General features: G+C 42.3%; 1 protein-coding gene across 1 annotated transcript in view; it reads right to left on the bottom strand.

The window, feature by feature from the left end:
• The window catches only part of LOC126251729 (15-hydroxyprostaglandin dehydrogenase [NAD(+)]-like), a 53,165-nt gene that overhangs the window by 26,773 nt on the left and 13,519 nt on the right, over nt 1-12,873 (bottom strand). The window contains exons 3-4 of the mRNA XM_049952333.1: nt 8,298-8,421; nt 4,410-4,516 (exon numbers count right to left, since the gene is read on the bottom strand). Coding sequence (XP_049808290.1) covers nt 4,410-4,516; nt 8,298-8,421 — 231 coding nt within the window. The remainder of the gene's footprint in view (nt 1-4,409; nt 4,517-8,297; nt 8,422-12,873) is intronic.

Below are 12,873 nucleotides of genomic sequence, written 5' to 3'. Positions count from 1 at the left end.
CCTCTACTTCTCCTCCCATCTCCTCAGCCATTGGCATCTTTGTTCTCCCCTCTCCACCCCCGCCCCCTCACCCTTCTTCCCCTCTTGGCAGGTCCCCGAACTCGCACACGCTACGTGGACTTACGCGCGCCGGAGATCATCGCCATCAGTGTCTCGTGTGTGCCATCGCGTTTAGTGTTCAGTGTTCACCGTCGCACTCCATCGTTCACCTGTGCCATCGCCATCTTCATCGTTTGTGCATCGTGTCAACAGTTTGCAGTGTGGATTATCATCGAGTGTGAACGGCTCTGTGTTTGTCTTTATGTGTCTACTGTTTTATTGCCCACCATTCTGTAACTTATGTGTATTCTTTCTGTTTTTTCTCATTGTGTATTCTATGGCTGAAGAGCAGCGTAGAATGCTGCTGACAGCCTGCCTGTTGTACAGGTTTTTAAATAACAATAAAGAAAAAAATGGCTGGAATTCAGTTCCGGCGAGGCAGTGCACGAGCATTAACTCACCTGAAGATGGCGGCCAGCTGGTCCGCCGAAATATTGTCTCTGGACGACGACATGATCCGGCTGCAAACCCATGAAGAATTTCAACAGCTTCTGTTGGATTCCGTCAGTTTCGGTAAAGCACTGAACAACTAAAGGAAACATCTTTTCAGCCTTATGGTTCGCTGCGTCGGTCCGTATATCCTAAAGGGAAAATTCGTGCAATTGCTTTATGCATTCGGATGCAGATGTGATGCAAGAATATGTTTTGAAATCGCTATAGCTTTGGTCCTGGTCTAGGCTGCTTGGCGGTGACTTTGGAGTCAGGATACATTGCGGCATTCAGTTTCATGGTACAGTCAAGAGAACAGAATGATTGATGATGTCTGGCAACTTTATAAGCTGTTGTTAGTCCTGCAGCAGCAACAAGCAGTTCTTCCTGGGTATCTTCTTTAAACGTTAATGGAGAAACAGCCTGTGATGTCGATGTTACCGCGAATCTGTTTCTATGATTCTTTGTAGAAATGTGATGCTTCACAGCTGTCCTGGGATAAAACAGTACAAAGCCCACACAAAGTGTCCTGAGCCGTACGTCCCTTCTTGACAAAAGACCACTCTTTTGTGTAATTATCCGGAAAATGACACTTTCTCTTTCCATCCTTACGCATTTTCGTAATCTATGATACGTTTATTAGACTGCAGACACTTTAGTCGTGTAAGTACACGTCACTATACACTTCACGGCCCATATACCCGTAGTAAACACTTCGAATGTTATTAACTTGGACCCGTTGTTAGTAATACGTTTAGAAAGAATCGTCTTATCACATAGCTATTCAAATGGGAACTGCCCGATTCTTCCCTGTGGTGCTGCTCAAGTAGTTCCAGCCCCTTACTATGGGAGAAGTCTGGTATTTTCTCGAATGATAGTGCTAGTTCCAGAAGGTGCTTACATCATCGATACAGGATACACAACATGGAACTGCAATGTCAACATTAACCTGTTGACACAAATAAAACTGATGCTGTATTTACATGTTCCGTTAACAGTTGACTTCTCTTCGGTACTTGAACCATGCTCGTAACAATATTTTTCAAAATCTGGACAAAACTGGGTCTTTTCAGGATGTCGGAACAAGAAGATCCATAAAGGTGACGGTGCCGATGTATCGAGATGGCTGGAAACACTATGTGTGCCAAATGTAAAGGCTAGTCACATGTTGAATGTGTGGATCTGGAGATTATTTTGTATTTCATTATTGCGGCGTCCGTAAAACAATGAGCTAAACAATGGCGAACTAAGTTGAAATAATAACAATAAGTTCCAATTGTTATCTATGATATCATTATTGAACGAGTATCATTGTAGTGTATAATTAACAAGCAATGTTATCTTAGAAAAGACAGTGGCCGATGCTGCAAGACACTTTCTACAAGCCTTGTGATTCCAGCTCTATTACTTTAAGAACCATAAATAAAAAATAAAAATCATTACACTATGCTATTCTTAGCACATGTCTTGATGTAAGACTAACCACCACATTTACACAGTAAAGTCAAAAAACAGGCCGTTACAGCACGGCTCTCCCCTACGCCCCTTCCAAACATAAAATAACCTTAATGTCTCATACGTTTTGGTTTTGACTTTATGCGCTAGGAGCGCTGCTGTAGTGTCACGTGACTAGGTGGCTGCGAGATTAAATATGTGAATGAGGCCATGGGTCGCCCAAGGTTGCCCATGGCTGGTGTAGTGTATCATTATCTAGGACCGGTATTACACTATCAAATTTCTTTGTCCAATATCTTTGTCAAAGATATTTGATAGTGTAATATGGACTTTGTCAAATGTCGTCAAATATTTGATCAAATCTAGGGCCTCGCTGTAGATTTGATCAAAGAAATCGCTTGTCTTCTGTTCACTGCAATGTGACATGTTACCACATGGAGCGCTAGCATTGCTACAGCATTCTGTCATCTGTAGTGTTTTTATAAACATTGCTGGTAAATACAATTGGTGTGTGCCGACAACTAAAAAATTAATAGAGATGCATGAAGCTGATGAGGCGCTTTACAACGTGAGGCACCCTGAATACAAAAATAGATTAAGAAGATTGGAGACCTGACGTGGTCTAACCTAACCTAACCTAACATAGCCCTCTCTTGTAGCAAGGAATCGGAGTGTTACAGTGAGCCTGTCTTCTGAAGCTGTAGCAGTTCTTGAGTGAATATTGTGCTTTGTGATATGAGGATACACTTCACTGAGCACATACAGAAATGTATGCTCATCCATTCTTAAGTAATTAATGTACGACTTGACGTCTTCCACTGTAAGCTCACGTAACAAGTTTTGTTGAATGCTTTTACTGTCGTCGTAAAACCCACGGCTTCACCCAGATTAGATTAGTTTTTCGTTCCATAGATCCGTGCTGAGGAGATCCTCGTGGATGTGGAACACATCAATTTTTTTTAAGCTGAAATAACAATACTAATAGTATGAATAAATACATCATTTGTTTCTATTAAAAATTTCGTCAATGGAGTAGAAGGAGTTGGCCACTAGTAAGTCTTTCAGGCTTCTTTTAAACTGATCTTCATTTGTAACTAAATTTTTTATGTTTGCTGGCAAATTATTGAAGATGAGTGTTCCTGAGTAGTTGACCCCTTTTTGAACTAAAGTAAATGCTTGTAAGTCCTTGTACAGATCATTTTTGTTCCTGGTATTGTATGTATGAACTGAGTTGTTCGTTGGAAAAAGAGATATATTATTTAGGGCAAATTTCATTAAGGAGTAAATATCCTGAGAGGCAGTAGTTAGTATACCCAGTTCTTTGAAGAGGTTTCTGCAGGACGTCCGTGAATTTACTCCACAAATAATACGTATTACACGCTTTTGGACTCTGAAAACTTTTGTTTGACTTTACGATTTACCCCAAAATATTATACCATACGACATTATGGAATAAAAGTAGGCATAGTACGCAAGCTTTTTCATTTTTATGTTGCCTATGTGTGCTAACACTCGAATTGCAAATACAGATTTGTTAAGGCGCTTCTGCAGTTCTGTGGTGTGCTCCTCCCAACTGAATTTATTTTCAAGTTGTAATCCCAGGAATTAAAGACTGACAACCTAGTATATATGGTTCCCTTTTTTCCTCCACATCTTTTCCGCATGTGCACACAATGTAATTGCGGTAAGTACAACTGCTGCGGTTAATAACAAGTTGTTGTCAGCCATCTTGAACTTTGACGAAAAATTTGATGATAGTGTAATACCCCTTCTAGCGCTACGTCAAAGATCTTTGTCAAATATATTTGACGGAATATTTGATCACATCTTTGATCAAATCTTTGACAAAGAAATTTGATAGTGTAATACCGGCCTAAGAAAAATAGAAATATGATACGACATTACCCTTCTTGTGACTCCGTACACCGGTAAGGCAAAACATCATGACCACTGCCCACAGCGAGATTGAGTTCCGTCCGGGCGTTGCACGGACGTGAAGTAACCACGAAACTCGCGTGATCTGAACCCGATTGAACGTATCTGGGACGCTATCGGGCGCCAACTCCATGCCCATACAACACCAGCCTGCAATTTATGGGATTTGTGTGACCGTTGACTAGACATCACGTTCGACATACAACCTACTGAGTGCCTGTAGAATGTGTGCCTTGCCGAATCGCTACTGCATTGCGATCCAAAGGCGGACCAACACGCCGTTAAGCAGGTAGTCGCAATGTTTTGACTCGTCGATGCAAATTCAACAAAAATGTGGCTGTACAGGAATGAAACAGTCAGCAGCCTTTCCCACATGTTCCTAAAGGTGTTTTCTTTATATGTGGTCATAGAGTGTAGAAGCCATGCTCTAAACTCTATACCGGTCATCGCTCTTTCGTAACAGTCCTTCTTCTTCCGTATCTCCCACTTACCATGTTGACGTCGATTTCCTTCTCCCAGGCCGAATCTCTCATCATGCCTGCATTGTTGATAACAATGTCCAGCCGGTTGAATGTGGATTTGGCTGTCTTGAAGGCCTCTGCAAAAACAATAAACGGACATCATTAATAATAGTGTCGACACGTACTCATAAAAACACACCACCCGTTGGCTTACTGCAAAAACAAGTCAAGTGCAGATTTTATCATTTTTCGGTTATTCATGCATTCCATATCAAAAAATGAGTATCTTTCGTCCAGAAAAACCAGTTAAGGGCGGTTCTCGCTCTAAGAAGTTAAACAGACGTGGCACAATTATGTTAAGTGCACAGTTCAACATTCAGTACCGCAAAAATCATTTACGTGCACTTAAACGATTTTTCCTGCACGTTGCCGATAGGATTGATAAAATTGTTTAAACAACAGTAATCCATCAAGTGCACTTAACAGGTACCAGCAGGATTACAGGATATACCTAAGATAAATTATATAAGTAGACTGCAGTAAGCCGGTGCTTCTTAGCCTCGGCTATAAGCAAAATGATCTCAAGTTTGTGAGCAGAAATATTACACGACATAAACAGTGAGACATAAAATTATTATCCGTTATTTGAAAGATATCTAAGACAAATTTTATTACCAGGCTTTGGTACATCTGTGTTTCGCATTCTCAACAGCCAGCAAGTAAGCAGGTGATTCAAAGGTGTCACGTAATAATGTCACATTATTTGAACAATATTGAATCAATATTATTGTCGATTATTTTAGTTTACGTACACAAATAGCAGAATGCCCACTGTACCAGAAGCTGCTGTGAGTTCAGTGAGTGCAGCACCATAGTGCCAGTACCTCTGTGTTTAATTGTGAAAAATGTTTTCAAGAGGCGCCCTGAATGAGTCACTGGTCAAGAGATGTAATTGGTGGTAAGCAACAAAATTATACTCCAAACATGAACCGAATTCTCACGAAACTTTGATGTTTTAAACATGCGTAAATTAATTTTTTTTCATATTTTTATTTTAAGGAAATGAGTGTGAATATTCAAATGCGTCAATTGGAAGGAGAGCGGATCATGCAAGCACAGTACACGATTAAGTCCCCATACAATAGAAGGCAAACCAAAGCAGAACTTGTATCAACTGAGCCTGGGTTGTGAAACCCAGCTCGCGCTATTCGTCCACGAGACTCAACGGGCCCATAGACACGGGTTCCCAGGTAGATGCCGTGTTTCTTGACTTCCGCAAGGTGTTCGATACAGTTCCCCACAGTCGTTTAATGAACAAAGTAAGAGCATATGGACTATCAGACCAACTGTGTGACTGGATTGAAGTGTTCCTAGATAACAGAACGCAGCATATCATTCTCAATGGAGAGAAGTCTTCCGAAGTAAGAGTGATTTCAGGTGTGCCGCAGGGGAGTGTCGTAGGACCGTTGCTATTCACAATATACATAAATGACCCTGTGGATAACATCGGAGGTTCACTGAGGCTTTTTGCGGATGATGCTGTAGTATATCGAGAGGTTGTAACAATGGAAAATTGTACTGAAGTGCAGGAGTATCTGCAACGAATTGACGCATGGCGCAGGGAATGGCAATTGAACCTCAATGTAGACAAGTGTAGTGTGCTGCGAATAGATAGAAAGAAAGATCCTTTATCATTTAGCTCCAATATAGCAGGTCAGCAACTGGAAGCAGTTAATTTCACAAATTATCTGGGAGTAGGCATTAGGAGTGATTTAAAATGGAATGATCATATAAAGTTGATCGTCGGTAAAGCAGATGCCAGACTGAGATTCATTGGATGAATCCTAAGGAAATGCAATCCGCAAACAAAGGAAGTAGGTTACAGTACACTTATTCGCCCACTTCTTGAATATTGCTCACCAGTGTGGGATCCGTACCAGATGGGCTTGATTGAGGAAATAGAGGAGATCCAACGGAGAGCAACGCTCTTCGTTACAGGATCATTTAGTAATCGCGAAAGCGTTACGGAGATGATACATACACTCCAGTGGAAGACTCTGCAGGAGAGACGCTCGGTAGCTCGGTACGGGCTTTTGTTGAAGTTTCGAGAACATACCTTCGCCGAGGAGTCAAGCAGTATATCGCTCCCTCCTACGTATATCTCGCGAAGAGGCTATGAGGGTAAAATCAGAGAGATTAGAGCTCACACAGACGCATACCGACAATCTTTCTTTCCACGAACAATATGAGACTGGAATAGGAGGGAGAACCGATAGAGGTTCTCAATGTACTCTCCGCCACACCGTCAGGTGGCTTGCGGAGTATGGATGTAGATATAGATGTAGATGGGGGAGAGAGATGCTTTTAGTGAAATGATCAAGCATAGTGAATGAATTTGACTTTGATTGCCCCATCAAGGATCCTATGAACCTTGTTGCAGTGATACAGATCTCCTTAGTGAATAAATCAACGTCGTAAAAAAGAAAACAGTGGTAAACGATCGAGATTGAAAAAAGTTATCCCAGAATATGGAAGAAGAATATAATTACAACTGAAACTAATAAACCAAAGATGAAGATACAATTGCAACAAAAGTTTTTGAGGTGAAATGATGTAATCCTTTTGTGGAAGCTTCTGCAGCTGCGATTATACAAGGCAGAAGAATTTTATACTTGATAAAACATTGAGTTTAACTCCAGCACGAAATGAAATACTGGTCAGCCACTGAAACAATGTAAAGATTCTACGGTAGAGCACTTAAATAAAAATAATAAGAAAGACAGAGTTTGCAAGGAGACCTATTTTAAAAGTTTGTGTGTGTGAGCAGACGTGATTGATACAGTACATGCCGGCCGAAGTGGCCGTGCGGTTAAAGGCGCTGCAGTCTGGAATCGCAAGACCGCTACGGTCGCAGGTTCGAATCCTGCCTCGGGCATGGATGTTTGTGATGTCCTTAGGTTAGTTAGGTTTAACTAGTTCTAAGTTCTAGGGGACTAATGACCTCAGCAGTTGAGTCCCATAGTGCTCAGAGCCATTTGAACCATTTGATACAGTACATAAAGAGAAAAGGGCGAGTGAACTTTTGATAGGAAGTGATAAGAGAGGCAAAGGAAATCCACATAATAAAACGAAACCAGCTGTTGCACAGAAATCTAAAGAACACATAGAAACGTTTGCTACAATGAAATCTAACTACTCAAGGAAATTTACAAAACGACAGGACTTAGACCGCAAACTTCGGATATCTTATATTTATAGTACATACAAGGAAGAATACAAACATTTCAAACCGTTCATAACCGTAAATAACTATAGGAGTATATTCTGTCAGAATTTCAGAGCTGCGTTCTCACATGCTGCAAACCTAAAAAGGATCAATGTCAAATGTGTATGAGTCAGGAGGAAGAGTAATGTAGAAGAGCAAGCATTGGAGACACAGCATAATGAGCATATTGCAGGGAAAAATGAATGCACTCACGTGAGGGCTGCTAATAAAGAAAATGTAAAGCAGGCAGTACATGTATATGTTTCACATTTGATTTGCAAACTATTTTGCAGATACCTTCAAATGAAGTCAGTCCGATGTACTACAGTCTGAAAATTTTTACATATAGTTTCATCATCCATGAACTTTGTGAGCCAAATGATGCACGTCAGAACAGCGTGCTTAGACAGGAGATGGAAGGGAGATCACACTTGTAATGGCTTACACAAGGGTAACTAGAACTAATCTAAAGAATTACTTTAGCACGTCCCTCTTGAGCATAACACCTTAAAATCTTATTTAGCTACCGAACTGGAAGATAGGACACTTTACTATGCTAGCGTTATGCAGAGTGGGCAGTAGAATCAATAAGAGGAAGAGCCTTGGAGGCCTCCTGGAAGACACCTCCAGTGGTTCCAGAGATGCGGTGCTACCTTCCAGCGAGCTGCTGTTGGTGACGTCCGCTTTGACGAAGACGACCTTCCCCTTTCCGAACTGCTTCTCCAGTTCCTCCAGGGCCTTCTTCCCGGCCGCCTCGTCAGCGTCCGACGCCACGATCTGTAAAAGAAAATTCATTTGCAGCGCGAAGGAGAAAGCATCGGATTTCTAATTTGGATTTCCTGCTGCACGCAAGCAATTGCCTCAGTCATTAGGTTATGTGAGTACGCCTCCAGACCTAACTTCCATTGTTACTGACCTGCATCTACATACAGACCTACATAACAGTGTTAAACATTAATAGGGATGACTATTTATTCACAGCTTATACCAAGTAGATACATGCTTGAAAGTTTTACAGTCGTGCTGTATAGCCTGTTGACAATGATGTGAAAGTCGTGGGATAGCTTTAGCAGCGCCCGTTGTGTAGATAGTTCGAGTGGAGCGTCTATTGCCTGACAAATCTCTATAATGGTTCTAAAGCGAATGCTGTGAAGCGTTTACTTCAGTTCTGGAAGCAAGTTGAAGCGACAAAGACTAAGTCCGGCAAGTATGGTGAGTGGTACAGCACTTTCCAGCCTTGTTGTTGTTGTGGTCTTTAAGTACAGAGACTGGTTTGATGCAGCTCTCCATGCTACTCTACCCTGTGCAAGCTTTTTCATCTCCCAGTACCTACTGTAACCTACAACCTTCTGAATCTGATTAGTGTATTCATCTCATGGTCTCCCTCTACGATTTTCACCCTCCACGCTGCCTCCAGTACTAAATTGGTGATCCCTTGATGCCTCAGAACATGTCCTGCCAACCGATCCCTTCTTCTAGTTAAGGTGTGCCACAAATTTCTCTTCTCCCTAATAATATTCAATACCTCCTCATTAGTTATGTGAGCTACCCATCTAATCTTCAGCATTCTTCTGTAGCACCACATTTCGAAAGCTTCTATTCTCTTCTTGTCCAAACTATTTATCGTCCACGTTTCACTTCCATACATGGCCACACTCCATACAAATACTCGATGTTAACAAATTTCTCTTCTTCAGAAACGCTTTCCTTGCCTTTGCCAGTCTACATTTTATATCCTTTCTACTTCGATCATCAGTTATTTTGCTCCCCAAATAGCAAAACTCATTTACTACTTTAGGTCTCTCATTTCCTAATCTAACACCCTCATCATCACCCGATTTAATTCGACTACATTCCATTATCCTCGTTTTGCTTTTGTTGAGGTTCATCTTATATCCTCCTTTCAAGACATTGTCCATTCCGTTCAGCTGCTCTTCCAGGTCCTTTGCTGTCTCTCACAGAATTACAACGTCATCGGCGAACCTCAAAGTTTTTTTTTTTCTTCATGGATTTTGATTCCTACTCCGAATTTTTCTTTCGTTTCCTTTACTGCTTGCTCAGTATACAGATTGAATAACATCGGGGATAGGCTACAACCCTGTCTCACTCCCTTCCCAACCACTGCTTCCCTTTCATGCTCCTCTTATAACTGCCATCTGGTTTTTGTACAAATTTTAAATAGCCTTTCGCTCCCTGTATTTTACCCCCGCCACCTTCAGAATTTCAAAGATAGTATTCCAGTCAACATTGTCAAAAGCTTTCTCTAAGTCTACAAATGCTAGTAACGTCTGTTTGCCTTTCCTTAATCTATTTTCCAAAATAAGTCGTAGGGTTAGTATTGCCTCACGTGTTCCAACATTTCTACGGAATCCAAACTGATCTTCCCCGAGGTCGGCTTCTACCAGTTTTTCCATTCGTCTGTAAAGAATTCGTGTAGCAGTCGTGGCTTATTAAACTGATAGTTCGGCAATTTTCCGAGCGGTCTAAGGTGCTGCAGTCATGGGCTGTGTGGCTGGTCCCGGCTGAGGTTCGAGTCCTCCCTCAGGCATGGGTGTGTGTGTGTCCTTAGGATAATTTAGGTTAACTAGTGTCTCTTAGGAACTGATGACCTTAGCAGTTAAGTCTCATAAGATTTCACACACATTTGAACATTTTTCGGTAATTTTCACATCTGTCAACACCTGCTTTCTTTGGGATTGGATTTATTATATTCTTCTTGAAGTCTGAGGGTGTTTCGCCTATCTCATATATCTTGCTCACCAGACGGTAGAGTTTTGTCAGGACTGGCTCTCCCAAGGGTATCAGTAGTTCTAACGGAATGTTGTCTATCCCAGGGGCCTTGTTTCGGCTCAGGTCTTTCAGTGATCTGTCAAACTCTTCACGCAGTATCATATCTCCCGTTTCATCTTCATCTACATCCTCTTCCATTTCCAATAATATTGTCCTCAAGTACATCACCCTTGTACACACCCTCTATATACTCCTTCCATCTTTCTGCTTTCTCTTCTTTACTTAGAACTGGGTTTCCATCTGAGCTCTTGATATTCATACAATCGATTGAACAAGTCGTGCACACCCTAGGGCGTAGGCGTCCGAGCTCAGTCCTGAACAATGTTGGGCGAAGTCTCTCTCTAAGTTGTTCATTCTTGGAACACAGCCAGCGACCAACTGAGAGAAAGAAGCGGCGACACTTTGTGCGTGAACCACTCGTCATTTTAAAGCACAATGTTCAGGCGTATTTGGCTGAAGTTGTGACCAAGTTGTTGGATCGATGGCGCTGGGATCTGCAGCACACTCGCCGCACATATGCCCTTGTGACTTCAGCTTTAGTACTAGATTGAATAACTGTTTGAGAGACACGTCAGGGAGCAGAGAGCTCCACTCGAACATCACCACAGCTGGTGCTGCTGAGGGTCTCCAACGACAGCCACATCGTTGGCAGCTCGCGTGATACGCATTGCCGGCGACCACGGTGAAGGACAGTAAAAGTTTGAAATATTCTGTGTGAGTTGTAAGTAAATAGCGGGCACTATGAATGTTGCAACGCTCGCACATACTCTGAAAATTCCTGTGAAGCGAGCAAGAAAGTTAAAACGGTGTCCGGATGCTGAGAGATGCGAGACCATGAAAGTATAACCAGTCACGTCAGGTGGTGTGCTCAGAGAGAGCGACACGTACGAAGGGTACTCGTGTAAACCAGGTAATTCCGTGCCCAGTCTCAATTACACACAGATTTTCAATTGCCGCGACGTAATCGTCGATGCATTAAGTTTTTTTTTCATTCACTTTGAAACTTATTTGCACTGGAGCCAAAAGAACAATGCCGTTTGGAGAAAGCGGTTGTTTTCCGTTTATTACATGATTCCATAATCCTACATCCTTTGCCCAGTCTAAGTACTGCTGCCTTGAAATCTCTTTGTCTGAGCCCTGTTCCAATTTTGAGTCCCTCACTACCGTGTTGGCGTCTAGTGCGAGCTGTAGAACTGAGGTATATATTATTGCAAATGAATTTCTCGGGTATGCCGCCGGATGACACTCCACAAGCCACGCAATATTTCAGCGAAAGAACTACGCGGCACCTTGACGTGGTGGTAGTTGCTGTCGTTACTGCTACAGGATTCGACGACTGACAATCAGAGCCAAGACCAGGGATTTGCCGTCGCCGGAGGGGCACTCACAGCTGTATGGATGTAGTGATAGTCGTGTCCACTTCCAGGAGACGAAGTCAGGTTCAGAAATGGTTCAAATGGCTCTGAGCACTATGGGACTCAACTACTGAGGTCATCAGTCCCCTAGAACTTAGAACTACCTAAACCTAACTAACCTAAGGACATCACACACATCCATGCCCGAGGCATGATTCGAACCTGCGACCGTAGCGGCCGCGTGGTTCCAGACTGTAGCACCTAGAACCGCTCGGCCACTCCGGCCGGCACGGAGACAGGCCTTATGCGCGTGCCCACAGGGCAGTGATGCTCGTCAGATGTTGCTGTGGTTACAAGCTGAATTTACTCTGCTATGCAGTGCAGCGAGGCAGAAATGGGAGGTTTTTGTTTCTGCCGTTTTAATTTAATGGCACCCCGTGCTGGAGCTCAGGCAGCACTTAGTTGAAATCTCACATCCCTGTTGATAACAATATCTGTTGTACGGATATGTTAGCCTCCTTGACAACATAATCCAAAATGATAACACTGAGGATAAAACTCCATTCCAGTTTTACCTACATTCTTCAATATATCAACTTGATTATAATGAGTACCTTGTTATTACAGCGTTCTTTTTATTCCGACTCAAAAGCGCGCGGTTCCGCCCGTCGGAGGTTCGAGTCCTCCATTGGGCATGGGTGTGTGTGTTGTCCAAAGTTAGATTAAGTAGTGCGTAAGCTTAGGGACCGATGACCTAAGCAGTTTGGTCCCATAAGACCTTACCACAATTTTCCAAAAAATTGACTCAAATGCGTTTTCAAAGTCTAGTAATACCAGAGTGGTAACATATTCAGTGCTCTGTTCTGTAACTATGTTCCCAACTGACAAATGCTGCAATCATTTCTCTTCCTTTGCTACATTTAAATATAACGTCTTTCATACGGGAGGGGGGACTGACAGACATATAGTTTATTGTATATCGTCTGCACACGGTCTTGTGAAGTAGAAAAATTACAGAATTGTTCTACGAGGGTGAGTCAAGTGAAAATCTTAAATATTTTTTTAAATATTTTTTATTGCGCAG

Source organism: Schistocerca nitens, chromosome 4 (assembly GCF_023898315.1).
Source record: "Schistocerca nitens isolate TAMUIC-IGC-003100 chromosome 4, iqSchNite1.1, whole genome shotgun sequence".
Taxonomy (NCBI): Eukaryota; Metazoa; Arthropoda; class Insecta; order Orthoptera; family Acrididae; genus Schistocerca; species Schistocerca nitens.
This window is presented reverse-complemented; position numbering and strand designations above follow the sequence as displayed.